Source organism: Rhipicephalus microplus, chromosome X (genome assembly GCF_043290135.1).
Source record: "Rhipicephalus microplus isolate Deutch F79 chromosome X, USDA_Rmic, whole genome shotgun sequence".
NCBI classification, from domain to species: Eukaryota; Metazoa; Arthropoda; class Arachnida; order Ixodida; family Ixodidae; genus Rhipicephalus; species Rhipicephalus microplus.
In genome coordinates, this window is record NC_134710.1 from 6,225,981 (window position 1) to 6,251,287 (window position 25,307).

A 25,307-nucleotide genomic window follows, 5' to 3' on the forward strand; every position below is an offset into this window, starting at 1 on the left:
CCGTTCCCATCTGCTTCTCGTCGGATGCAGTGGAGGCCGCCGATACCTCTCTAAACAACATCGATATTAATTCTAACTTCACACCAGAAAACCAGACAGCACTGCGAAAACTCTTGCTTGAATTCAAGTCATGCTTCGCTGTTTCCACTAAGGTGCGCCAGACTTCGATCACTAAGCACAGAATCATCACTTACGACGACGCCCGCCCAGTACACCAACAACCTTACCGCGTGTCAGCGAAGGAACGAGAAGCCATTCGTACGCAAGTTCGAGAAATGCTTGGCGACGGTATCATCGAGCCTTCCAACAGTGCGTGGTCCTCTTCGGTCGTCCTAGTCAAGAAGGAAGACGGAACGCTACGTTTTTACGTCGATTACCGGAAGCTGAACAGCGTGACTAAAAAGGACGTGTACCCGCTGCCACGCATCGACGACTCGTTAGACAGATTACGCCACGCCCAATATTTTTCCTCTTTGAATTTAAAAAGCGGGGCTGGCAGATTGAGGTTGACGAGCGAGACCGCGAAAAAACGGCCTTTGTTACCCCTGATAGCCTGTATGAATTTCGAGTCCTTCCTTTTAGTTCGTGCTCAGCGCCCGCAACTTTCCAGCGAATGATGGACACTGTGCTTACTGGTCTGAAGTGGCAAACTTGTCTCGTATACCTTGAGGATGTTGTCGTTTTTTCTGAAACCTTCCAGCAACATCTTCATCGTCTCAGGAGTGTGCTACAGGTTATTCAATAAGCGGATCTTACACTCAAACCGCAGAATTGTTACTTTGGTTATGAAGAGCTCAAAATCCTTGGCCATGTAGTCAACGCCAAAGGAGTCCGACCCGACCCAGAAAAACTTGCCGCTGTAGCCGCGTTTCCGCATCCTACAGACAAAAAGACTATTCGGCGCTTTCTGGGCTTGTGGGCCAACTATCGACAATTTATTAGAGGGTTTTCGAGGATAGCGGAACCTTTGACTCGCCTTACACGCGACGACACGCCGTTTGTATGGGCTACCGAACAACAGGCTGCTTTTGCCGAGCTACGACAGCGGATGCAGTCGGCTCCTGTTCTTGCGCATTTTGACGATGATGCTGACACAGTGGTGCACACTGACGCCAGTAACATCGGCCTCGGCGCAGTGCTCGTCCAGCATCAACACGGCAAGGAACGAGTCATAGCCTATGCCAGCCGCTCACTGTCCCGTACCGAGGTGAATTACACGACCACAGAGAGAGTGTCTCGCAGTAGTGTGGGCGATCACCAAGTTTCGCCCGTACCTCTATGGTCGTCCATTTAAAGTGGTGACGGACCACAATGCCCTCTGCTGGTTGGTAAACATTCGTGATCCCTCTGGACGACTGGCCCGATGGAGCTTGCGTCTACAGGAATTTGATGTTACCATCGTATACAAGTCTGGACGGAAGCATGAAGACGCTGTTACGCTGTCGCGTGCACCCACACCTTTAGTCAATCAAGAAGAATACCGAAGTGTTTATTACGCAACACTGACAAAGCGCAGCTATGAAAAAAATAAAGCGGTATGGTTTCGTATGCGCATCGCTAAAAAATTGAGGGTAGAAGGAGGAGGAATAAACTTTATTTTTCAGAAAGGGGAGGGGGAATGGGTGAAACCAAGTTTGACGGGAGCTAGGTTGGGGACCAGAAGGCCGCAACACAAGCAGACCAGTCCGCCAGCTTGGCCTGTAGAAGCAAATACGGGCTTCTTAAGGTCCTCGCTTGGGCTTTCGCTGAGAGAGTCGGCTGCAGGAGCTCCTCGTGTGCAAGGTTGTTGGGGCAATCCCATAATACGTGGTCTCTTTCTGCATGTGCTATAGGCCGCCGTTGATAGACTTTTGTAGCTTTTCATCATTCATTATTGCGGCCGGCCTCCTCGGGCTGAGTATACAACGAGTCTGAGCCCTTCGCAGTGTAGCTACTTCAGTCTGGGTTAAGGTGTCATGTAGAGGTGGATAAAGCCTTCTTCATTCTCGGTGACGGCTGAGCCGGTCTCCATAGCTGGGCTTCACGTCATTCGGATTTGGTTCCTGCGATACTGCCCTGTTTAGGTTCCCTCGAGCTGTCTGGTGAGCGACCTCATTTCCCGCGTTACCACAGTGGCCCGGAACCCAAATGAGCTTCATTTGTTGTTGAGGTCTGGCGAATTTTGCAGTGTCGTTCTATGTGTATACCCGGCAGCGTATGCTTTGATAGCCGACGTCCAATCCTACATAATAAATTTCGTGCCCTCAATGGTAGTTCCAATGGCAATCGATGTTTTCTGCTACCTCAGTGTGGGAGCCGGCCTGAATGGTTTCTGTCCACATTGTGCGTCCAGAGCCATCAACTGCCGCAATAACATAATTTGTCCCGCCTGAGTGACGGACGTCCACATACGCTGCTGGTTTGTTATCCAGTGCTTTTATGAGTGCCTCCGCCCGCGCTTGCCGACGTCATTTGTTCAGACTACCATTGTTTTTGGGCAGCGGTAAGATTTTTATCTTAGCTCTGATTTAGTGTGGTCTCAGTGTGGGTCCAGTTAGTGGTTTTAAGTTTAGGAGCTTCAAGACGTCATGTCCTTGTCGAGTGCAGTATAGCCTTCACCATGGGGATGCTCGTTGTGCTTCAATTATTTCGCTTGCGGTGTTAAAGTTTACCTAGTTCCAAGAGTTTGCCGTTGCAGACCCAAGTGGGTAATCCTAAGGGCGCTCTGTAGACTGGCCTAATTAATATATCGACATTATTCATTGCGTTGCTCGTGAGGTACAAGAAGCGGCATGTGTTCGTTACCCAACAAATGAAGAAAGCCTGCACTAACTTGCAGGCTTGTTATTCTTGTAGACCACGCTTCCGTCCACTTATTCTTCTCAGGAGTCCGATGACTTGTCGCGAAGTGGTTCCCAAACAGAAATTGAGGGCATTTAACTAAAATGACTTGGTGCTGCCACCTACCAGCGGCTCAGCGTTCTAAAAAAAAAAAACTTTCATTTCTTCACATTACTGCAAAATGGCACCATACCTCCCACAGTGCTTCCAGACAAATGACTACTCTTTTGAGGTCCTTTGCAGCAAAGCAGAGAGTTAAGCGGCAAATTTATTTTAGAGCCGAAGCTCCTTAGGCCGTGGGTCGTTCCCACTCTGTATGTAGAAACCACACCTAGATTATGACTTGCTCAATAGATGGCGCTGCGTGTATATTTCCTTGGGAATAATATAATTAGGTGGCATTAGTGCTTTTCATAGCATATTCACGGAGTGAATGATGATGAGTGGGGCGAAGCGTCCGTCCGTCTATCCTTGTGTCCAACCGTCCATGCGTCCGTCCATTTGTGCTTCCATCCATCTGTCCGTCCATGCTTCTGTCCGTGCTTACGGCCATTTATGCGTACGTCAATCCGTCCATCCATGCGCCCGAGATGCTGTCCATCCGTACGTCTGTCTGTCCGCCCTTGCGCCCATGCATCCATCCATGCTTCCGTCAGTGCACAAGTCCATGCGCTCATCTGGACGCATGCAAGGATGGATGCACGGACGACCGCACGGACGGACGGACACTTCGCCTCACTCATATCGTCCTTCACTCGGCGGATATGCTGTGATTCTTGTTTTTTTCTCTTCTTTAAACTACTACCTCCGTGATCCTAGGGTCCATGGGTCGACCCCTCGTTGCAGACTGCTGAGTTGGCGTGTCAAACAGCTATTGGCTCTTGTAATTTCTGTGCTGACTGGTGATTGGCTCACCTTCCTTCTTATTTTGTTGACATCGGGCCACGCGTCTTCGTGCTCTCGCACGCGACGTCTTCAACGTCGTCGTCATTTACACAACACCGCGCGTGCACTGAGTCATTTCTTCCTTTTTGTGACGCGCACTTTTTTAAGGCGCACACGTCAAACATGCACTACGTATCACCGACCCTCAGCTTTTCCGCAATGGCTATCAGCTGCTCCTTCTCTCCGTGCAGTCTGCCCCTATCCCACCACAGCTTCACCTTTGCTCTCCTCTCATCTACCCTGCTTCTCTCTTTCCATGTCGCTACTGTTTCTCTACCACCCTAACCTCTCCCCCGCTTGGCTTTACCAACTGTCTCCCTCTCGCCAGGCTTTGCTCTCGCAGCTGGGCTGGAATGCCCTGACTACGGATGCAACTGAATTTAAAATTGACCTGACTTAGTGCTAGATTGCGGCCACATAACGAATGGGCAGACGTACAGTCGTCAGCAAGTTTAACTAGAACACTCCGCGGCGTAGCCTGAACATATTTGACTGATGGCAGCCGCGAAGCGCTGAACGTTGTCGCTGGACGAAATATCTCAGTATGCTTGATTAGTATGCCTTCATGTATTGTTAAACTCTCGGCAACAGAACCAAAAAAACTACATGGCGCTGGCTTCAATCAAACCATTTCAGGATACGTGGTGGAGTGTAGGGTAGCGAACCAGAAGCATCTGGTCGACCTCCTTGCATACCCTTCCAGTCAACCCTCCTCAAGTATACACTTTCCAAAAAAAAAAAAAACACCGAGCGCTGAACATAAGATGCGCTCGATTCCCGTAGTGGAAAGAATTCCAATTATTAATAGTCGTAAGCTCCTGGTACAAAAATATGTGATATCAAAGTGGCGGTAAACTAAAGCACCCCGGATGGCTCTCTACCATGAACACATTTTCTCAATAAGGTGTTTTAAAGGCAATTAACTCTTCGAGTAAAGAACTGAGCACTGCAGGATCACACGCAAATGTCGAGTTGGCAAAAGTCTCCGACTTGGAAGTTACAACCGAAAGTTATTGGGAAGGCGATCCGACATTCGATGGGGCCACACCGCTATTTTTTCAACGTGTTTCAAATCTACTTCCGATAGCAGCTCCGACTTGCGTATTGCCTGTATAAACATACTAAAAAAGTTAGAAGTCCAAGGCAGGATAGAATCTCGAAGCGTCAAGAAATGCTCGCAACATGGAGTGTTCTTAAAGCCCTGAATTTAAGGATTTTTATTAGCATCGACGTTTTCCAACACCTCCTGCGCCAACATGGCGACACTGCTAGTTTCGGTTCCTCGTGCAGTTCCATGCCGGCACGCCCCCCCCCCCCCCCCCCCGCACACACACGAAAGCGCACGCGTACCCCTTGGTTGTGGCAAGCCAATGAGGCTCGCACCTTGTGGTCACGTGATCAGTGCCGAACCAATTGACGAGCTCCACGAACAAAGCCAGCAGACGTTAGCAGGACAAAAAAAGGGTGTCGGAGCTGGCAACGTTTAATTTGTGGCTCGCTGTTGTTACCAGGCGGTCTCGTCGTTATTGGGCTCCGGCGTGTCGGCAGGTCTACCCTAACTACACCTGTGGGATTGGAGTGGCCACTCGATCTTCTGCCATCGCCAAGTGCACACGAACAGACGACGACGAAAAGCACCGGCTCACGTTTTCTTGGACAGCGTAGCCCGAGCCGTAGTACATTCGCACTACAAGTCTAGGAAGACGAACAGCATGACAAGGAAAGTTGCCGTGATGCGACCCCGCAGTGAGTGTCGTACATTTTCTCCTTTTACGCGCTATCTTTCCCGTGTTTACATACAAGTTCCCCGCGCTATCTCTTTCGCGAGGGCCTTCTGTCTTTCGCATAAGAGTTGGTCTAGTTAGTGGGCATTCATGTTCGCGACGGGGCATGCGAACACGAGAGAGAAGTCGAGAGCCCGAAAATGCTGTTTTGGTGCATCGACTTCACTCGCGTCCGTGTTCGAACGACGCCACCTTTTCAATTCTTTATCTGAAATCCCGCGGAAAAAATTTGGAAAGCGTAGCGCCCCTTGGAACCTGTTCTTCTTCGAAGGCAAAGCCCAGGTAACGTGCTGTAACACTTTCGCTCTCGCTTTCGATTCGTGTTCTGTTCAGAGAACTCCACTGACTGCTTTTCTTTTCAGAACTCAATTACCATACGCGACCGACACTCCGCAAGAAAGAAGGGGGTAGCCCGAGTGTTTGTTTTTTAAAGGAATGAAACGCACACAGCGTCTTCTTTTTCTTTCGCCGCGCGTGGCTTTATAGCCGTTCCATTTTGCGCTGCAGAGCTGTCACAAACAGTGTCGTGTTCTCGATCTATGCTAATCGCTTTTAATTGTTGAGGATTTACGTCTCGAAAACTGCGATATGGTCAATCGTTCTTTTTTTTTTAGTTCGTTGTTTTGCTTGCGGAGTTTCGCTGATTTACCCTGGTTCAGGGAGTCTCGCTGGTTTTCGATGAGGAGGCGCGTCATTCATATAATTATGCGAACCAGGCGGCGCTTGCTGGTTAGGGATTTAGTCCTTCGTTGATATGATTAAGCATGATTGACTCGTAGGATGTTCTGCTGCCGTTTAGGTTTAATCGTTTGACGTCAGGTTCTATAGCTTTCTCGTTATTTTCTTTGTTTAGTTTCCCGCTTTCCGTGCAAGCGTTGCAAGGTAAACGTGTTCCGAGTTTTGCCTGTTCAGACGGGACTTGAGGTATATCGATCCTTTATTAGCATAGTTGTGCCAGTTTCCCACCTTACTAGTTAGTACGTGTTACCAGACCTGCTGGTGGGTTAGTTGCTTACTGGAGCCTGATGAGTTGGTTATTTTTGTCACGGTATACTGTGGTTCTTGCACGTCATGTTATAGGCGGTTTGTCACGCAACTAGTTACACGCGGTGTTAACTCGATTACGGGAGTAGTTGCGTATAGTGTTAGGCGTGATTTCAGTCACGAGACCAGACCACTTGTTGCGCTTGGCGTTGCGCGTTTTTAATAACAGGACTATAGTTCTTGTTTGTAGTGTAACGTGACTTTAGTCACGGCCCGGCACTACATGCTGTGTAGTAATAATTGTTTTAGCTGCTTGACTGATTGCGCGTGGTGTTAAATTGGTAACGGGACTATAGTTGCGTGTAATGTTACGTGATATTTGTCTCGGGATTAGTTGTTGCCCGTGCTGTTACGTGATTTTAGTCACGACACTGTTTGTTGCGCTCGGTGTTGTGCGATTTTGTTTATTTATTTATTTATTTATCAATACTGCCGATCTCTCTAGCGCACATAATTGCAGGGAGGGCATACATAATGCAAGTTGTAAGGAAATCAATAAATAAGATACAAAAAAAGAAAGAAAAGAAAACAATTGAGTTCACAGAAACTCCTTAGCATGTACATATGATTCTATCATGTATAGACGATGTATAATAACCATGGATGACTCAGATGGTTCCGTTCTCTTATATTTTGGGGGAAGTGAGAATCAATTTGAATTACAAAAGTGTTCAATTAGTTTTTGTGAGGGCCTGTATCGTGTCAAGCTATAGCACGACTGAAAGAAATTAGCTTTGACGTGTCGATGTTTGTTACCACGAATTGATTGAAACAAAAAAGTGCCGCCATATCCACGAAGTGAATGATGATGAGTGGGCGAAGCTCCGGAGGTAAACCTGGTAAACCATGAATCCTCTGTACATTTTGCCCACTCGATTTTATTACATCGCTCCCCCTAGCGTACGTCACCGCACTAAATCGAACGATTGCCTTCAAGCAATGACACGCGCCATATGTGACATCATTCCTATTTTATAAGATCTCGCGTCTTTCATCAACTACAAGTACCGCTTTCTAGTTTATAACATCTTGCATCTTTTCATCATCAGCTACAAGTACCACCATCTAGTAAACACTACAAGAACTAAACTAGAGGTGGCTACATACAGGGGACGCACAGCCCACGCCCTAAGGAGCTTTGCCCCTAAAAAATGTTAGTCTTGCTTGTAGTGTTAATACATGAGCTCTATTTAGTAACTCAGTGAGAGAATTCATTATCTTGTATTTATTAAAAAACCTCGCTGCCTTTCTCTGCACCTCTTCAATCCTTGCGATGAGTTCCTTTGCATACGAAAAGCAAGCAATATATGCGTACTTCAACGCATGGTATAACAAGCATTTTGTATGCCAGCAGCTTTGCATCTGGTGCCAGATGAAGGCGTCTTCTTAAAAATTACAGCATATCCACGGAGTGAATGATGATGAGTGGGGCGAAGCTTCGGACCATTTTATCGGTAAACCGTGAATCCTTTGCTCGTCTATCTGTCTGTTTGATTGATCGATATGTGGTGTTCAACTGTCTGTCTGTCCGCCCGCCCATCTGTCTGTCTGTCTGTCTGTCTGTCTGTCTGTCCACCCGCCCATCTGTCTGTCTGCCTGTGTGTCCGCCCATCTGTCTATCTGTCCACCCGTCCCTCTGTCTGTCTGTCTGTCTGTCTGTCTGTCTGTCTGTCTGTCTGTCTGTCTGTCTGTCTGTCTGTCTGTGATTCCGCCCATCTGACTATCTGTCCACCCGTCCATATGTCTGTCTGTCTGTCTGTCTGTCTGTCTGTCTGTCTGTCTGTATTTGATTCAGTGATAATGGTTCACTGTGTTCACAGTCATAGGTTCTCGGAGGTGGTTCAGTGGCCATGGCTCATACGCATTGCAGGGGAATGGCCTTGTAGTCAAGGACTTTTTTTGATATCTCTACGGAAAGTTTACGTTGTAGTTTTACCCAACTAAATGCATGCAACGATGACAACGAAGAACCCTCCATCCACGTGACCTCCCATTCGCTAGCCTGGGGCTGAATTTAACTATAGAAAAAATACTTTCCTTTGGTGCTTGCGATCTGGGCTTCAGCCACAAGAACGTTTTCTATACAGTTTGCAAGTACCTTAATGAAAATAAAAGAATCAAGCTTTTAATTGCGTGATTAATATTTGTGCAAAAAAATTTTAACATACACAAGAGCACTGTTTAACCATGCTGATTCCTATTCAAGGTAATGAATAAATGTCTTATCTGAACGAGTGACAAACAACTATTGCACTCCTTTCATTCTGCCTAGGGTGTCTTTTCTTTTTTCTTTCTTTTTTTCTGGTGGGTGGTTTTAATATTAAAAAATCTTACTTGAGTCATCGATTCTTGGCCGATCCCCCTCAGTGGGTACGAGCCATGGCTGTGGAATCATCATCATCATCATCACCACGTGATCATCCGTGCTCTCGTGGCGCTCTGCGGTGCCTTGTGTGATCGAGCGCGCGGTGCGTGGCTACGCCTCACGAGTGCCACTGAACAATGGAGCCGCTTTCCCATTGGCTGTAGCGTCTGCCTCAAAAGCACGCTTATCCCTTGGCGTTTTCCCATTGGTCGATCGCCCCCAACCCCACCCCTGGGTTGCGAGCATAAGTGCGTGGCTTGAGCCTCAGCCCAGTCCAGAAGGAGCTCGTTCGCAACCGGTGCCAGCAGGTCCCTCGCTGGCACGCTACACTCCACCGGCAGCCGCCCCCACCCACCGAACGGTCCCGAAGGCAGTTGTCCCCCTACCTTTCGTCGTAAATTGGCGTCGCAAACACGGTCTTTGATCCCGATGGAGGCCGTACTGCTTCAGAGACAGCCTCGTGGACGTGGCAGAGGTAAGCTCTTTTTGTTCGATGGCGATCCGCATTTGTTAGTGGTGTCTGGGGCATTCGGGGTTACTAGTACGAATGTTTACGAGGTCAAGACATTTCTCTGTATTTCCGATAGAGAAGAGCGGCGTATGCACTGTTGCGCTGTGACAAAAGGCGGCTTAGATTATCACGCTCACGTGAATTTTTCGCCGTCGCCATGACGTCTGCACAACGCTCCCGAGCGTCGTACGTTTGTGTGCGAGTGAGGGCATTGGAGGTATGTGCATCGAGTTGAGGGAAAACGCGACGGTCGTGTATCGTCGCTAGAAAGACTCGCGATAGGTTCCGGAAGGGCGTGGTTAGGACAGGGACTGAGTCACTCGCTTTGATCGGCCGGGAGGGGTCGAGGCTTCCCAGCTTGCCGGGGATCGACAGAAGGCTACCATTCTGCGTGTGGTGTTTTCGCCTATGTTTGCTTAAAATCGATGGACAGCACGAAGGCAACTTGGACCGTGAAGGCGTATCCTCGATCGTATTGCGGTTTTCCGCGCCGCACGTTGCGCTATCGGGCGCCCAGTGCTTGACCCTCGGGTGCCACTCGACAATAGAGGCGCTTCCCCGTTGGCCGTAGCGTGTTCCATGAGGACGACCCCATTTCCGGGGTGGTCTCCCATTGGGCGATATCCTCCGGGGTGCGAGTCTGAGTGAGTGGCTCGAGCTGCCGAACCCTGCCCAGATGGGGCCTAGTTAGCCAGATCCAGTTATACCAAAATCTGTCTCCCGAGTTCGTCGCTAGTCTTGTATACCTTATTTTACAGTTATCGCGGCTCACTTATAAGTCCCAGTATGGAAAACCCGTAGATCACCAATGTCGCGTCTGCATTTACATGTCGTCCCCGCTGTAGCGGTAGATGGCAAGAACACCACAGGTCGTGCCTATGTTCCAATGCATATGCTTCAGTGAACCTGACCTGGACATTTAATGTCCTCAGTCACTACAACTGATACTGCCCGGGTTCTTTCGTACACCACACAGCAGATGTCAGTTTTATGAAGGCGATTCCGATCCTCTCTTGTAGATGTTGCCCGATTATCATTTTTGATGATATAGGTCATCCAAATCGGGCTGCTGCATGAGCGGCCTAGCTGTGCCCGCACGTGGCGGGACACCTGACGCACCCAAGTGGTGGGCGGAACAGTGTATCGGCGACGCCCTCCGCTTGTGCGTGCGGCAGGTGTCCCCGACACTTGCGGTGCGGCAGCTGCGTGGATAGCGTGTAGATAGGCCTTTAAAGCAAACTCGGGAGCATGAATTCGTTGATCGGGACACGACGACTCTCGCAGAGTCGCGAACACCACCTATATTTCCTCAACCTTTCTCTTGACCCTTGCGTAGGTAGCGAATTGGAGGCTGCTCTTTCGATTTCTTCACCATCAATGATTTGTCTCTCCGCCCTCCCTTCAGCCGAAGCCTTTTTACCTATACTACCCAAAGAAGAGGACACTGGCCGCACTGATGACCAATTATTTGTCGGTTACGTTTGCCTATCAAAGACGGTGCCAGCGGGGGTGACAGGGGGGGGGGGGTAGAGGAAGGACTGGGGCTTCCCAAAGTTCTGCCGGCTTCTCGCCCCTCCCCCCCCAAAAAGCAAGCAAACCTCTCGACCCAGGGTACCCTACAAACCAAAAAGAAATCCTGGAGCCGACCCTGTCACCTATCTTTGTCTGTTATTAACGTAATTATGGTGTCTTTTTACTTCCAGAGCCCGCAAAGCAATATAATGCCGACTGTGCAGTGCTGATGGTGATAGAACTCGATCAGGATAAAATTTCCCAACACTCACTGGCTCCTGTCTGCAGCTTGCGTAACACAGCCGATCGCGATAGTGAAATTAGTTTCGATCGTGACCAGTGACGCCGGTATAAGTAATAGATGCTTGTGGAGGAAAGGCCGAGCTGCCATCCCATTGCGAAGCAATGGGGATGGCGGTATTACGATGTGGTGTAGCTGCTGGAGGAACACAAACAAGTGCTAGTGACACCACAGCACAAATAGATAAAAAAATAGCTCGGGCCCTGTGGGAATCCCGAAAAGTAAACATGCGCGGGGGTCGTAAGACACTAAGCCAGAGGAACGGATGAGAAGCTTTCGTGTACATTCTTGCCGCAGCCGGGATTAACCTGCTCAGCATCGCGTGTAATCGAGGAGCATTGGGAGCATAAACGGAGAGTTGTCATATTCCCGGTGGGAACGGGGCGTATTTCCATAGATAGATAGGTAGATAGATACATAGATAGATAGATAAAGCGGGAAAGGGAGAAAAACCTATTCAAAGTATCAAACCGATGATAGATATCCGTTAAATAAAAAATCATTTTTTGATGCCTACGTATAAATCCCGTACCTCTTTTGCACAACAGCCGATCAAATGCCCCAATTTTCGTCATCCTGCGACTTCGTCCTCAAAGGGACCACTGCGCCAGGCTACCTTTTTATCGCTGCTCTACAATTCCGATTTCAGTATCATGAAAGGAAAAGGAACGGGCATAAAAAGTTCCCTCTAGAATACCTTCACGACAGGGTGGCCAACAGTGCTGTTGCGTAGGATGAAAGCCTAAGCCAGTCTGAAAATATACCCCGGGCGCATGTGAGGGGGTGGCGGGGATGGGGCTTTGCTTTTCATGATGCAGCCCGGTGGATGCCCGACCTCCAAGCCCCCCTCCCGTACTCTCCGCCAATTACTGGGAAAGAGGCCGTAGGGCTGCAGTGGACGTAGGTGCCAACCTTATTTTTAAAAGTTTGGCCACTCACACGCCACGCGGAATCGTTATGACGTAGATTAAAGCTAAGAAACACACAACTCGCAGTTCACAGCCGCGCTTGTGAAAGTTTGCACGTATTCTTATAAGATTTCAGTGTCCAACTTTTTTTCTGCCTTTAAGTGCGATGACTTCATAAGTGGAAAAACAATTGGTGTTTCTTGCAGTGGCTGCGGAGTGCACCGCCTCCGAGCTTCGCACCGTGGGGCGACCGGCGGTCGTCTCGGTGGCAGGAGCCACCAACGGCCAGGTCCCCCACGCCAACGGCCAGGTCCCCCACGCCAACGGCCAGGTCCCCCACGACAACGGACAGGTTTCCCACGCCAACGGACGGGTCCCCAACGCCAACGGACGGGTCCCCCACGCCAACGGACAGGGCCACTACGCTAACGGCGCCCCCACTCAGCCATCGTTTGCACAAGTCATCTCGAAGAAGGTCGGTGTCGTGGCGGCAGTGCCGCCGTTCTCAGCGCAGCTCCAGCCTAACGCCACGGCTGCTGCTATTGTGCCGCCTACACTGGCCATGAACGGCGTGACCCACGGCGTTGTCGTTGGCGCCACAGCCAACGGGCCCTGCTGCGTGCCTCCCACTGAGGAGGGGTCGATACATGACTCCCCGCCACTGCCCCAGGTGCCCGGTGACATGCTCTCAAATGGCATATGCGGACCCAGGCAGAGGTCCAGCGACGAGCTCCGCCTACAAGTGAGCATAGTTTTGTAATAGCTATCCCCAGAAAGAAGTCTGCCGCTGGTGAAACTGCAAGTGCATTGAGAGTTGTAGAACAGCGCTACGCAAAGCTTTGCATTCGCGTCGCAAGCTACAGATGAGAATAGATTAACCACATGAGCTCCGTCTACAGGTAAGTATAGTTTCGTAATAGTACTGTAGCAAAGGAACTCTAATCTTATTAGATAGTTCTAAGAACAACGCAATGTATTGCGCTTGCGCTGCGTCGCATACGATCACCTCGTGTAGGCTCCCGTTCTGTGACAAAGGCTAAAACTACGCCCGCAAGCTTTGCGTACGGTATTCTAAAGCTCTCAACTGCGATCTTATTTTGTGCACCAAAATTTAATGGGATGGGAAAGAAAGTAAGAATTGCCCTAATGCCTAAGTATTGAAACTAACCAAAAACTTTTTCTTCTCGTAGCGTGAAACCAAATAACGTGTCCTCAATCGGATATCTTTAAGATAGTGCGGACTATCGAGGATTAGGAAAAGCTAACAAATGCGTATTGTATGCACCCCGAGGTTTATATTGTAAGCACCCATCGCGACACGCTAAGCCTACGAAATTGGTTTAGCGTGGCTCTCAAAGACGGTGCCGAATCAGCACGCACTCTGTGTGTTGAAGCTTAAGGACATGAATCTAAAGCAAATAGAAGCGCAGCTGCTTGATAAATTTTATGTGGGCGACAACTCCTTGCGGCATTAAAGCCATGTTTTTCGCACTCAATGATGGTTATTCGGTGGTGCCGTGGAGCCTTTGTAACTTAGAGATGAAAACTTCATCCGTACGAGGCACAATTGCGTAATTTCTTCCGCCATTTTCAGCTTACCATACCCGGAAGGGAGAATTATTTTTCCGGTATCATAGAGTCACATTAAATTGGGCCAAAATCACTAGGCAGCTCGCAGTTCCAAAACGCAAGAAAGCCTTCAAGTAAAATTCTTCTGAGATGACCACTTCTAAAGTTCGTGAGGACACACAACGGGTTCAGAACGTGGGCGCTACTTTTGGATTCGCAAGAATCTGCGCTCGACAATCGCACATAGCGTTGACTTTCTGCACGGAACTTGTGAGCGCTTTTATCGGGACGAGAGATGAGAAATTGCTGATCGCACCGTGCAATAAATGTCCGCTCGAACTGTGAGAATTTTGAAAATTTGTGCGGTGGTGAACTCGTGAGGCAATAAGATCCTTTAAAGAGTCCGTTTTATGGCTTCTTGAAAAGGTGTTGCGGGACCCCTTTAAAGGAGTTCACTGCCTGGCGAATATATCGCTACAAAAACTGTCTTTTAAGTGTGTTACCGAGATTTGTTGTGTGCTGCCATTGCTTTCTCTACGCTCGTCCCGACTAAGGTCACTAGATTTTCCTTCTTCGGGTATAAGTACTGAAAACCATCGATCAAAGCTATCGATGAACGTCGCTGGCTAACGCTCGTTTTCGGCAGTCATGTTCGTTCTAACGCATTGGTAGCACCTGGTTTAGGAGTGCACCGCTCAATAACGATGGCGGTTCGGACTGGAGGTGAAAGGTGCGTTGCGTCCGCTGAAAGATGCCTGGCAAATGCACTTAGACATACAGTGTAAATCTTCCAAGTTATGAAGAAAATGGAGGCCTACACCGGCTGCGCGATCAACGGCAATTAGTCCAGATTATCGTTCCAGAAGCAAAATGTTGCCGGTAGGAACCTAAGCATGAAGGGATAGCGGGGGGCAAGTAAGTTATGTTACGCCCACGCCCTGTTTATAATGTAGTGCCATGCGCGTTGGCAGGACAGGGTTGGTGAAAAAGGGGAACTTGTCCCCCCTCAAGCCTGTGGGGTTTCCGCGAGGCGAACGAGCGCATCACCACGGCACGCTCTTGGAGTGAACGGACGCCGCAGACGCGGTCGGTTCAAAACACCCAACATGCACACATTTATTAACTAATTTAGACGACGATATTGATTAACACGCTACCATACAAACAACATAACGCAGTGACACACTAAACACGCAATAACATGATAAACACACACTAACACATACCCAAGGCAGCGTCGCCAACGCCAGACTTTCCACGTGGGACCCCGGCGCGAAGCCCGCGGTGCCGAGCACCGGGAACCCACGCTACAGACAACCGTTGGCGGCAGCCGCCACGCGCAAAAGAGGCTCGCTCAACTCTCGCCCACCACCAAGGCCCGCCTTCCGCCAGGGGCCACCGCCGGCGCTACCACTCTACCAACAGCGGTACTCACAGTGAAACAACGTCATCTATCGCCCGGCGGTGGTCACCACCGAAATAAAGCCTTGGGGCGAGACACGTGCGCCACGCGGCGCAGACAACTTTACAGGGGGGGGGGTGTCAGCACGCCCACATTCCCCTAACTTTAAATCAAACCATATCCCGAAATCAAAAATTAGCTACACAAGCTTTAACAAAAAAAATGATATCGCACGACCATAATGTCCTTGCACCACGACACCACCACTGGTCGACACTGCTGCACTGTCCGGCTAGGTTTGACCTCAGTACCAGCCCCGCAACAGCAACGTTGCCGTCGGCGCGACGATCCGTCGCTAATGCCAACACGTCTTCCAATTGCGACCAGCACTCGCCCGGGCGCCGGACTGCAGGCAGTTGCGCAGGTCCCAGGCATCTCCATCTCCTGACCTCAGGACCGCATTCCTGGCCAGCGACGCTGAAATTGTGCAGGACAGCCGGCCGTGAATGACATCCCTCCCCGCTGAATACATCAATAACAACAACAACAAAATTGAAAGAAAACAATCGAGCAGGTCCTCGGAAAGGGAGCTTCGAGCTTTTCGCCCACGTGGTACGTTGGTCAGTACTGCTAGCTAATACATCGGTGGCGGCCGAGACGCCCATCAAAATAAAACAAAAATCACTTTTCCTAACTCGTGCTCACAAGAAAAAAAAAGTGAGGGAAGCAGAGCGCAACACCTCAACGCCACGATTCACCTAGTTGTGCCACGTGCGACAGGCGGCTGCGCAGAGCATTAGGCCTAATGAGTCGCTCGGCAACAACCGGCATCCACCCAGCACCCAGCCTAGGCGCAAAAGAGGCAGCCGCGAGGAGACGTCCACTCTGTGAAGTTGCCCTATCGCTCGCCACACACAGCAGCTTACCGAGCGATCGGCGTCCACCGCCCCGGGCGGTGTCACGACGCCTCGGCCTCGAGCCGCAATACCAGACAGCAACGACGCCCGGCTCCCTGAGCCCAAAAATATAGAAGAAGCTATTTACAGAAAATCGGACCACCCACGAGGCTTCCGTACTCACTCGCTTCGGGCCTGGCCTACAAACCACGTGCTCTAGTCCTTGCTCACCCCAGGATGCGGACCGCATGGCTCCCGTCCTAATTCAACAACGTTTTTGAAAACTAACAACAACACAATATATCAACACTTGCGAGCAAAAAAAAATAAATAGAAAGTCAACCTGCCGACAAATTCCAACACGTTACAAAACCAATCTCCTCGCTTCTCAACAAAGCACACCACCGACGCTAGCAAAGAAGCCCCCCTAAGCCTACTCTACTCCGGCTCTAACAAAATCCCTGTATCGAACCGCAAAAACTGTCATCCGATACTCCAAGAGCTCCACGTTGGGCAGCCGGTGTGGGGTCTCCGCGAGGTGAACGAGCGCATCGCCACGCCACGCTCTTGGAGTGAACGGACACCGCAGACGCGGTCGGTACAGCACCCAACATGCATACATTTATTAACTAATTTAGACAACGATATCGTCCGCCGAATATACATCAATTTTGATTAACACGCTACCATACAAACAACATAACGCAGTGACACACTAAACACACAATAACATGATAAACACACACTAACACATACCCAAGGTGGCATCGCCAACGCCTGACTTTCCACGTGGGACCCCGGCGCGAAGCCCGCGTTGCCGAGCACCGGGGACCCACGCTACAGACAACCGTTCGCGGCAGCCGCCACGCGCAGAAGAGGCTCGCTCAACTCTCGCCCACCACCAAGGCCTGCCTTCCGCCAGGGGCCACCGCCGGCGCTACCACTCTACCAACAGTGGTACTCAAAGCGAACACAACGCCATTTATCGCCCGGCGGTGGTCACCACCGAAATAAAGCCTTGGGGCGAGACACGTGTGCCACGCGGCGCAGAAAACTTTACAGGGGGGGGGATGTCAGCACCCCCACAAGCCTCACCCAGCACTTGCCCTCACGCAAGATCCCCTCCACCATCTGATATGCTGACTGGATTGCACCCCCCCCCCCACGAGAATATCCTGTCGGCGACCACGTGCACTGCTCGCTTATTTGCAAAGTAATCGTATGCATGCCGGTCACTACAAACTTCCGTCGCTCGCGTCGTCTGACGATCCCGCAGGAGATCCAGAAGACACTACCGTCCCACTTCCCGCGTCGACCCGCCCAGGGAAAGCTCGGCCGCCCCATCCAGCTCATGGCCAACCACTTTTCCGTCGAGATTCCGGCGGGCAACGTGTATCACTATGACGTGGAGATCTTCTCCGAGAACAACAAAGAGGCGAAGATACCCGAGAAGCGCAAGTACCGCTGCATTAGCACAAAGATCAATAGACTTGTCATCGAACAGCTAGTCAAGAAGTACCGCCTAGACTTGAGCAACTGCGTGCCGGCATTTGACGGCCGAAAGAACCTGTACACGCGTCGGGAGCTCAAGTTTCGCGAGCGGACCTTCGCGGTAGAGCTCGAGGAAGACCAGAGGGTGCAGAAGTTTGTCGTCAAGATCCAGTACGCGGCCACCGTGAACCTGGACGCCCTGCACGCAGTCTTCGAGAACAAGGTCAACACTGTCCCGCAGGAGGTCCTGCAAGCCGTCGACATTGTCCTGCGTCACGGCCCTTCCATCAGATTGACTCCCGTCGGCCGGTCCTTCTTCAAGCCGCCGCTTCCGAACCAGGCGCACTCTCTGGGTGGCGGTCGCGAAGTGTGGTTCGGCTACTACACCAGCGTGCGACCGGCTCAGTGGAAGCCCATGCTGAACGTGGACATGTCGGCCACCGCGTTCTACGAGCCGCAGCCGGTCATATCGTTCATGTGCAAGATCTTGAGCGACGGACGCCGCGAGATGACCGCGGCCGACTTCCGCGACCTCCGGGACTTTCAGAATGTTCGTCTCAACAAGGAACTCAAGGGTCTGCGTATCAAGGTGAGTACACCGCTGTATTAATGGAGCTTGTGGGTGGTCAAGGAGATTTTGACCCCACTGTCGTGTTTTCTCCCATTTTCGAGGTAGATATCGAGTAGATGTGTAAATAACAGAAGCATAATGATGAATGGTTATCGATGAATGGGTATAGATGGATATCCAAAGCCTCAGAGGAACTGGGATATTCTACGAATATGCTTTTACAATATGTAGAAATGGTACCTACGAGCTTTGCTTTTTCCAGTGGCAGTATGCAGAATCTACAGTTGTTACGTAATTTAAAAAAAGACTTAAGATTTGTTGTAGGCAGATGTCGGTGAAAATGCTGTAGAGCAAGGTCTAGCTATGTAATGGCAACTTGACGCCACTATATTCCAGCTATTTGACCAACATTCGTGACGTCCTCAGTGACTCTGCTTAAATTCGTTGAAAGCGTGATTTTGGCATGATTGTTTTCAAGCCCATAAACAAAAATAACCAGCATGGCGACATGGTGTGGTCCCCTTTTGCGTTTCTTGTACTCAATTACTACTCATTAGGTGACCCACCTGCCCTACCCTCGGAAGTACAAGGTAGTCCGGGTCACCAAGGAGCCCGCCAAGAGGCTGTTATTCGACATGGAGGACGGCTCCCGTTGCTCGGTGGCCGACTATTTCCAGAACCGCTATGGCCGCCTAGTTTATCCGAACCTGCCCTGCATTCAGGTCGGAAACCTCGCGCACCCCGTCTACCTGCCCCTCGAGGTGTGCGAAATCGTCGAAGGCCAGCACTGCCGGAAGAAATTGGACGAGAACCAGACCTCGGAGATGATCAAGCGAACCGCTCAGCCTCCGGCCAAGCGCTTCAACGAGATTCGGCAGTCCGTCCGGGACCTGGTCGGCAGTAACGACCAGTGCCTGCGCGAGTTCAACATTAAGATCAGCACCGAGCCGACTCAGCTGAAAGGACGGGTGCTCGAGCCGCCTTCCCTGGTATTCGAGAACAACGCTGTGACCAAGCCTCGTGAGGGCACATGGGATCTGCGCGGCAAACACTTCTTCAAGGCGGCCTCACTGACGCGCTGGACGCTGCTCAACCTGAGCCGCTTTGCTCAGCGGGACAGGTAGGTTTCTTTGTAGTTTTCTTTTACCTTAAAAGCTCACTTGCAATTGCGAGCATACGGATGTGGTTCAAAATCTGCCGCATACTTCCCTCAGCCTGCCCAGTCACGATGACATTAGCTCATCGAAAGTTCCATTTTTTAAAAGACGATAGTCTTTCTTGGGGACCTCCGACGGAAAAATTTTAATGTCTGTCTGTCTGTCTGTCTGTCTGTCTGTCTGTCTGTCTGTCTGTACAATTGTCTGTTTGTGCGCCCTTAATGATACCTCAAACGGCACCAAACGGCCAACCACATCCGCACTGTCCACAAATATTGCTCAAGCTTTAGCGTTCATAGTTATGCGATTGTCATATAAGAAGTAATTATTGCGCATATCTGAGGCGCCATAACGACTTGTCAATGTTTTGTATGTCTGCCTTTATACTAGAAGAGGCACACACGTCACTCTAAAGACTGTAGCGTTTATCGCGCTGTGCTGACAGTGCAATGTGATGCTCAAAAGGGTGTTTCCAACGCTTTGCTACGACGACACGATGGAGGCACCTACCCGTTGCTTTGCGTTCTACACCTTATCACCACCGAGACTGGCGCGCATATTTCTCCGCGGGCGCGCATGCCTTCGTTTTTGAAGATAACTGCCTCGTGTCTAATGTGCCTCGATGTGCTCGTTCGCCTTCGCTACACGCTCGAGGCACTCAACGCAGCGCCTCCAGAATACCATTCACTGATTTTCTTGCGCAGAACATCAAATAAACGTTTTGTGCAGTCTTACCAGGTGCATGACTATCGTCCTTTGACGACATTTGCAGTTTAACATGCAGATTCGGCCCATTTTTATAAAGGCGAATTTTCACACACATCTGTAATTCAAGTCCTGGCGAGGACGGCAACTCACAGACGTCTGCAAGACTTGGTTAGGTCATTTTAAATGGAATTATCTACGCAGCAGGGCTGGGCAGTACCTCAATGCAAGTTCGGTGGAGGATAGCATGTTGGAGGCCCGCTGGTCCATGACTATGCAATGGTGGTGAATGGCACTAACACTGTATATGTGGTAAAAGTGTTTGGTGCTGCTGACGGCGGAAGTGCCAGATACGATGTCGTCGGCTTCTGCCGATTTCTCGCTGCCACTCGTAGCCGGTGCACGCTTCAAAACTCTCAGTTGACCCGGGGGAGGTGTTGCAGCACTCTGTCTGTACCGATGGTATTGCTCTTCTCCGGCATGTGAAATATTCTTTCGCGAATCTTGTGTTGAAATGAAACCACTGCTGTCTGACAACCATATTAAGAGGAATCAAGCAAGGGTGGCATTTTCGGCTAGTTCTCTAATTGTTCTAGTGGCCAAAATCATGGCAGGAAACTTCCACTATCTAGAGGGAGTGACCCGCCGCCCAATCCTGGGATAAATCCCCCATCGATCCGTGCAGTCTAGCTAACTTTTTCATTGTTCTGGAAGCCGAAATCATGGCAAGTAATTGCCCTCTAGCTAAGGAGGCTTTGAACCACCGCCCAATCATGGGATACATCCCCATCTATTTGTGCAGTCTGGACAATTTTGTCAAGTTGCTGGTGCGCACGGGCAACGAGCTCGGCATGCGCATCGAGCAGCCGGTGGACATCAGCTCGTCCGACACGAACCGCAAGCCAATCCGCACCACGCTGCTTGAGGAGCAGCGCAAGGTCCCCAACATCGAGATGGTCATCATCGTCCTGACCAAGAGCACGAACTACGCCGAGATCAAGCAGGTGGCCGAGACAGAGATCGGCCTGCGCACCCAGTGTGTCATGGACAACAACGTCGTCAAGAAGTGCAACCCGGCGCTGGTCACCAACCTGTGCCAGAAGGTGAACGCCAAGCTGGGCGGCACCAACAACAGCCTCCTGTCCCAGGAGAAGCCGGCTATCTTCCTGAAGCCCATCATCATTATCGGTGCAGACGTCACTCACCCGGCCCCCGGGGACAAGCACCGCCCCTCCATCGCCGCCTGCGTCGGCAGCCTGGACTCGATCCCTTCCAGGTTCCACTCTTCTATTCGGGTCCAGATGGAGGACTCGACGGCCACGTCTCGGGTGGAGATAATCAGAGACCTGAAGGACATGATGAAGGAACTGCTCAAGGCCTTTTACCGGGCCACCAAACACAAGCCTGAGCGCATCATCTTCTATCGGGACGGAGTGAGCGAGGGACAGTTCATGGAGGTCCGCAACCGGGAGGTGAGCGCGCGTGGCTGTGGCCGCCTGAAACAATGCTCGTTGGTACTTTTCGCATCGTAATCGACATGGCTGCAGCTGGCCCATTACATAATTTACTGTGTAACTCGTAATAAGGCTGCCACCTGCATGATACTTATGCCTGCACGGTGCTCGTGCTTCTATTTGCTTTCTTGCACGCCTGTTTGGCCTCATGCCCTCGTTTCGTAATCGATACGGCTGTCGTCGGCGTCATGCCAGGGCCTGATCTTTGTAATTGATATGGCTGCTGTTTGCTCTGCAGTGTAATCGGAATGACTTCAGCCTTTTAACCATCTAGCCCGGGAAACAAACCCTCATTTTCCCACCTTTCTGTCGGCCATTCACAGTCCTGTCTGTCGTCCCTCTCTGTGCGTAACCTCAGGTGAGCGCCATCCGGCTTGCCTGCCAGGAGATGTCTCCCAACGAGACGTACGAGCCGGCCCTTACTTTCATCGTCGTGCAGAAGCGACACCACACCCGGTTCATGCCTGCCAACGACCGTGACGGTGTCGGCAAGTGCAAAAACGTCCCGCCCGGCACCACCGTCGACTCCGTGGTCACTCACCCGCTGGACTTCGATTTCTTCTTGTGCAGCCACTTCGGCATACAGGTATACGAGCGCGATTATCAGTGCGCATAGTCCCACGCAGTAAGAAAATGATATACCGTATACAATAATCGCTACAGTCGTGGTTAGGCCCTCCGTCGTAGCTAAGCTGCCTCTAAGGTGTCGCGCTGCAAACTCCGAGGCTCCAATACGATAATGGGCAAAACGATTCCCGGCCAAGGTCACGCAATTTAGTTCGCTTTAAAGAACCCCAGGTTCACGCCCTACAACGTACCTCGTGCGGTTAGTCTCCCAATTACCACCGTTTTATTAGTTTTTCTTGTGATACTTCCATGCCCACTTGCTGAACGCCCAGCCATCTTGGTTTCGTTGAGGTGTAACACGATTGAGGCGCAACATCAGTACGTAACTATGAAGCAGTTCGTTTATTTCCTTTATTCATTACGCTTTGCTAAAAAAATAACACAGCTCTGCCAGTGCTCTACCGCTTCACAGAAACTTCCGTTTCTTGACATAACTGCCAGGTGGTGCCCATATCTCGTACGTGCAATCTCTCCAAACGGAAGACTGTAGTCTCTCGACGAGGACCTTTGCATCGCAGCAGGCAGACACGCGACCAACTTTTCCCAGAGTCTTTTTGCAATCTTGTCATTTCCTTTTTTTACGCACCGACGCAGGGCACGAGCAAGCCGTCCCACTACTACATCGTGTGGGACGACTCCGACTTCTCGGCGGACGACCTGCAGAAGCTCAGCTTCTACCTCTGCCACACGTACGCCCGCTGCTCGCGCAGCGTCAGCATCCCGGCTCCGGTGTACTACGCCCACCTGGCCGCGTCCCGCGCCAAGAACCACGTGATCAGCAAGGTTGACGTCTCCAGCTCGAGCAGTGACTCGTCCGGCGCCTCGGCCGACTCGATCACCACCAGCCAGTACGTGCAGGCCGTCAAGGTTCTCGACAACCTGCAGACGGCCATGTACTTCGTATGACCGTCGTCCTCGGGTTCCCGGATCAGGTTGGTGGACGCTACGATTTTTTACCCGTATTGATCATCATCATCAGCCGGCCACTGCAGGACAAACGCCTCTCCCACGTTCCGCCGGTCAACTCAGTCCTGTGCTTGATACTCTCCACTTGATATCCCAAATCTTTCTGGTCTCATCTGCCCACCTAACTTTTGTATTTCCCTCATCCGCTTGCCTTCTCTGGGAATCCAGTTATTGACCAGTGGTTAATCCTGCCTACGCACTTTACGTGCCCGGTCTATGTTCATTTATTCTTATTTCAACTGATATCCCAGTAATCCCGGCTTATTCCCTGATCCACTATTCCCCCGTATTAGTATAGTACAATTTTCCAATCCCGAAAACGCCACTTTTGTCCGCAACACGATGCTTACTAAGCGAAAAAATGTTAGGGAAAAAAATGAATGAAATGAAAACGCTGCCTTTATTTTTTCTGCACTACGACGTCATGAACACTGAAGGTGTTTACTAGGTTTAATATAGCTTTCAATCGATAAAATTGAAAATTGTAATATGTCTCGCCATCGACCCGGCATACGAAGGATTGGAAAACTTCATCAAGCTAATGTCGCGAAAGCGTGAAAAATACATTTTGAAATTTTTGACTTCACCCCACCGCGGTGGTCTAGTGGATAAGGTACTCGGCTGCTGACCCGCAGGTCGCGGGATCGAATCCCGGCGGCGGCGGCTGCATTTCCAATGGAGGCGGAAATGTACGCCCGTGTGCTCAGATTTGGGTGCACGTTAAAAGAACCCCAGGTGCTCGAAATTTCCGGAGCTATCCACTACGGCGTCTGTCATAATCATATGATGGTTTTGGGATGTTAAACCTCACATATCAAATTTCTGACTTCACGCACGGGGATTAATGCGCGTAATTTGAAAATAAAGCTGACGCTCCCCGATTGTTTCTTAACGATTTGGGAGCGTTCTTGCATTCAACAGCGCACCTCTTCTGAAACTGGTCGGGTCTGTAGCTCTTCGGTTCCCAGATACACCCACAGAAGGCGTCACTGCCGCGGTCGTTGATTGAGTGTGGCTATATCCACCCAGGCATACGTCTTGTCTATCAGCCTATTATTGAAGTGGCATTTCTATATCTTGGGACGAAACTTCGTCGCAATGGAGTGATAGCTACCAAGGCGAGGCTTTCCTCGGATCCCTTTTACCTCGCCAGTAGTACGGCATCGTGTGCCGAATTATTATCAGGACGTCAACGCACTTAGAAAAAAAATCTGAAGTAAAAATTGCGATGGGAGCTGATTGACCTATATGTTTTCCTTTGAGCATTTAGTGTTATTAACAATTCGTCGATCGCCAACTGCGTTTAGCCGGCAAGATTTTTGTCACCGCCGTTTTCGCCAGAGGGTACTTTGACTATGCATTAATTTCATGTTTTCCTGCTTCCTTTCAGGATTTTTTTTTCAGAACTTCTCCGTTCGAGACGTTCATCTGGAGCCCCCCTCCTTTTTTTTCTTGAGCGTTTTGGCGGGTTTTGTTTTTTTTGTCCTTCAACAAGTCTCTTTGTTCTGTGTTGAAAATAAAAAGAGTGTTCTTTTGATAATGTTCGTTCTTTGTATGCTTAGTACAATATTTTAAAGGCTACTGCACCTGCTGTCGTCTTTGTTCGTACTCCTACCTGCACTCTTGTTCCACTTGCGCCCCGCTGCGGTGGTCAAGTAGCTAAAGTGCTCGGCTGCTGACCCGCAGGTCGTGAGATCGATTTCCGGCTGCGGCGGCTGCATTTCCGATGGAGGTGCTGCTCAGATTTCGGTGCACGTTAAAGAACTTCAGGTGGTCAAAATTTCCGGAGCCCTCCACTACGGCGTCTCTCATAATTATATGGTAGTTTTGGGACGTTAAACCCCACAAATGTGTTCCACTTGCCAATCGCTCCAGGCAAACGGTGCCATGTCGGGGAGATTGTGGCGTTAAAGCAGGGGCGTTGCCAGGGGTACCGGGCCCGTGCCCCCACTCCGAAATTTTATTTCGCAATGGCATAGAGTGAAAAATACCTATTCAAGGAAGTGCCCCCACTAGAATAAAAAATGCACCCCCCCCCATTCGCGCCGAAAATATTTTCTGGCTACGCCTGGCGTTCCAGTAAAAACTTCGCAAACATCTCCATAGGTGCGGACAGTGAAAACGACAGTATGTACTTCAATTGTATCGTACATACTCTATGTACCATACCGTACGTTTTATGATCAAATTGAAGAGCCATCGACGAGTAACATTAACTA

The 25,307-nt window shown here is 50.3% G+C and overlaps 1 protein-coding gene across 2 annotated transcripts; it reads left to right on the top strand.

Annotated features, from left to right (window-relative positions):
- Positions 1 to 5,361: 5,361 nt before the first annotated feature.
- On the top strand, positions 5,362 to 24,585 carry LOC119175554 (protein argonaute-4). 2 transcript variants are annotated; one of them, XM_075881743.1, is made up of 8 exons: positions 5,362 to 5,511; positions 12,397 to 12,932; positions 17,334 to 18,137; positions 18,677 to 19,239; positions 20,784 to 21,453; positions 21,854 to 22,081; positions 22,717 to 23,054; positions 24,479 to 24,585. In XM_075881743.1, the coding sequence occupies exons 1-7, from the start codon at positions 5,478 to 5,480 to the stop codon at positions 23,026 to 23,028; spliced, it is 3,147 nt and encodes a 1,048-aa protein (XP_075737858.1). In that variant the 5' UTR covers positions 5,362 to 5,477; the 3' UTR covers positions 23,029 to 23,054; positions 24,479 to 24,585. The 2 variants fall into 2 exon arrangements, with proteins under 2 accessions (XP_075737858.1, XP_037282362.2); XM_037426465.2 differs by lacking the exon at positions 5,362 to 5,511 and adding an exon at positions 9,062 to 9,433.
- Positions 24,586 to 25,307: the final 722 nt, after the last annotated feature.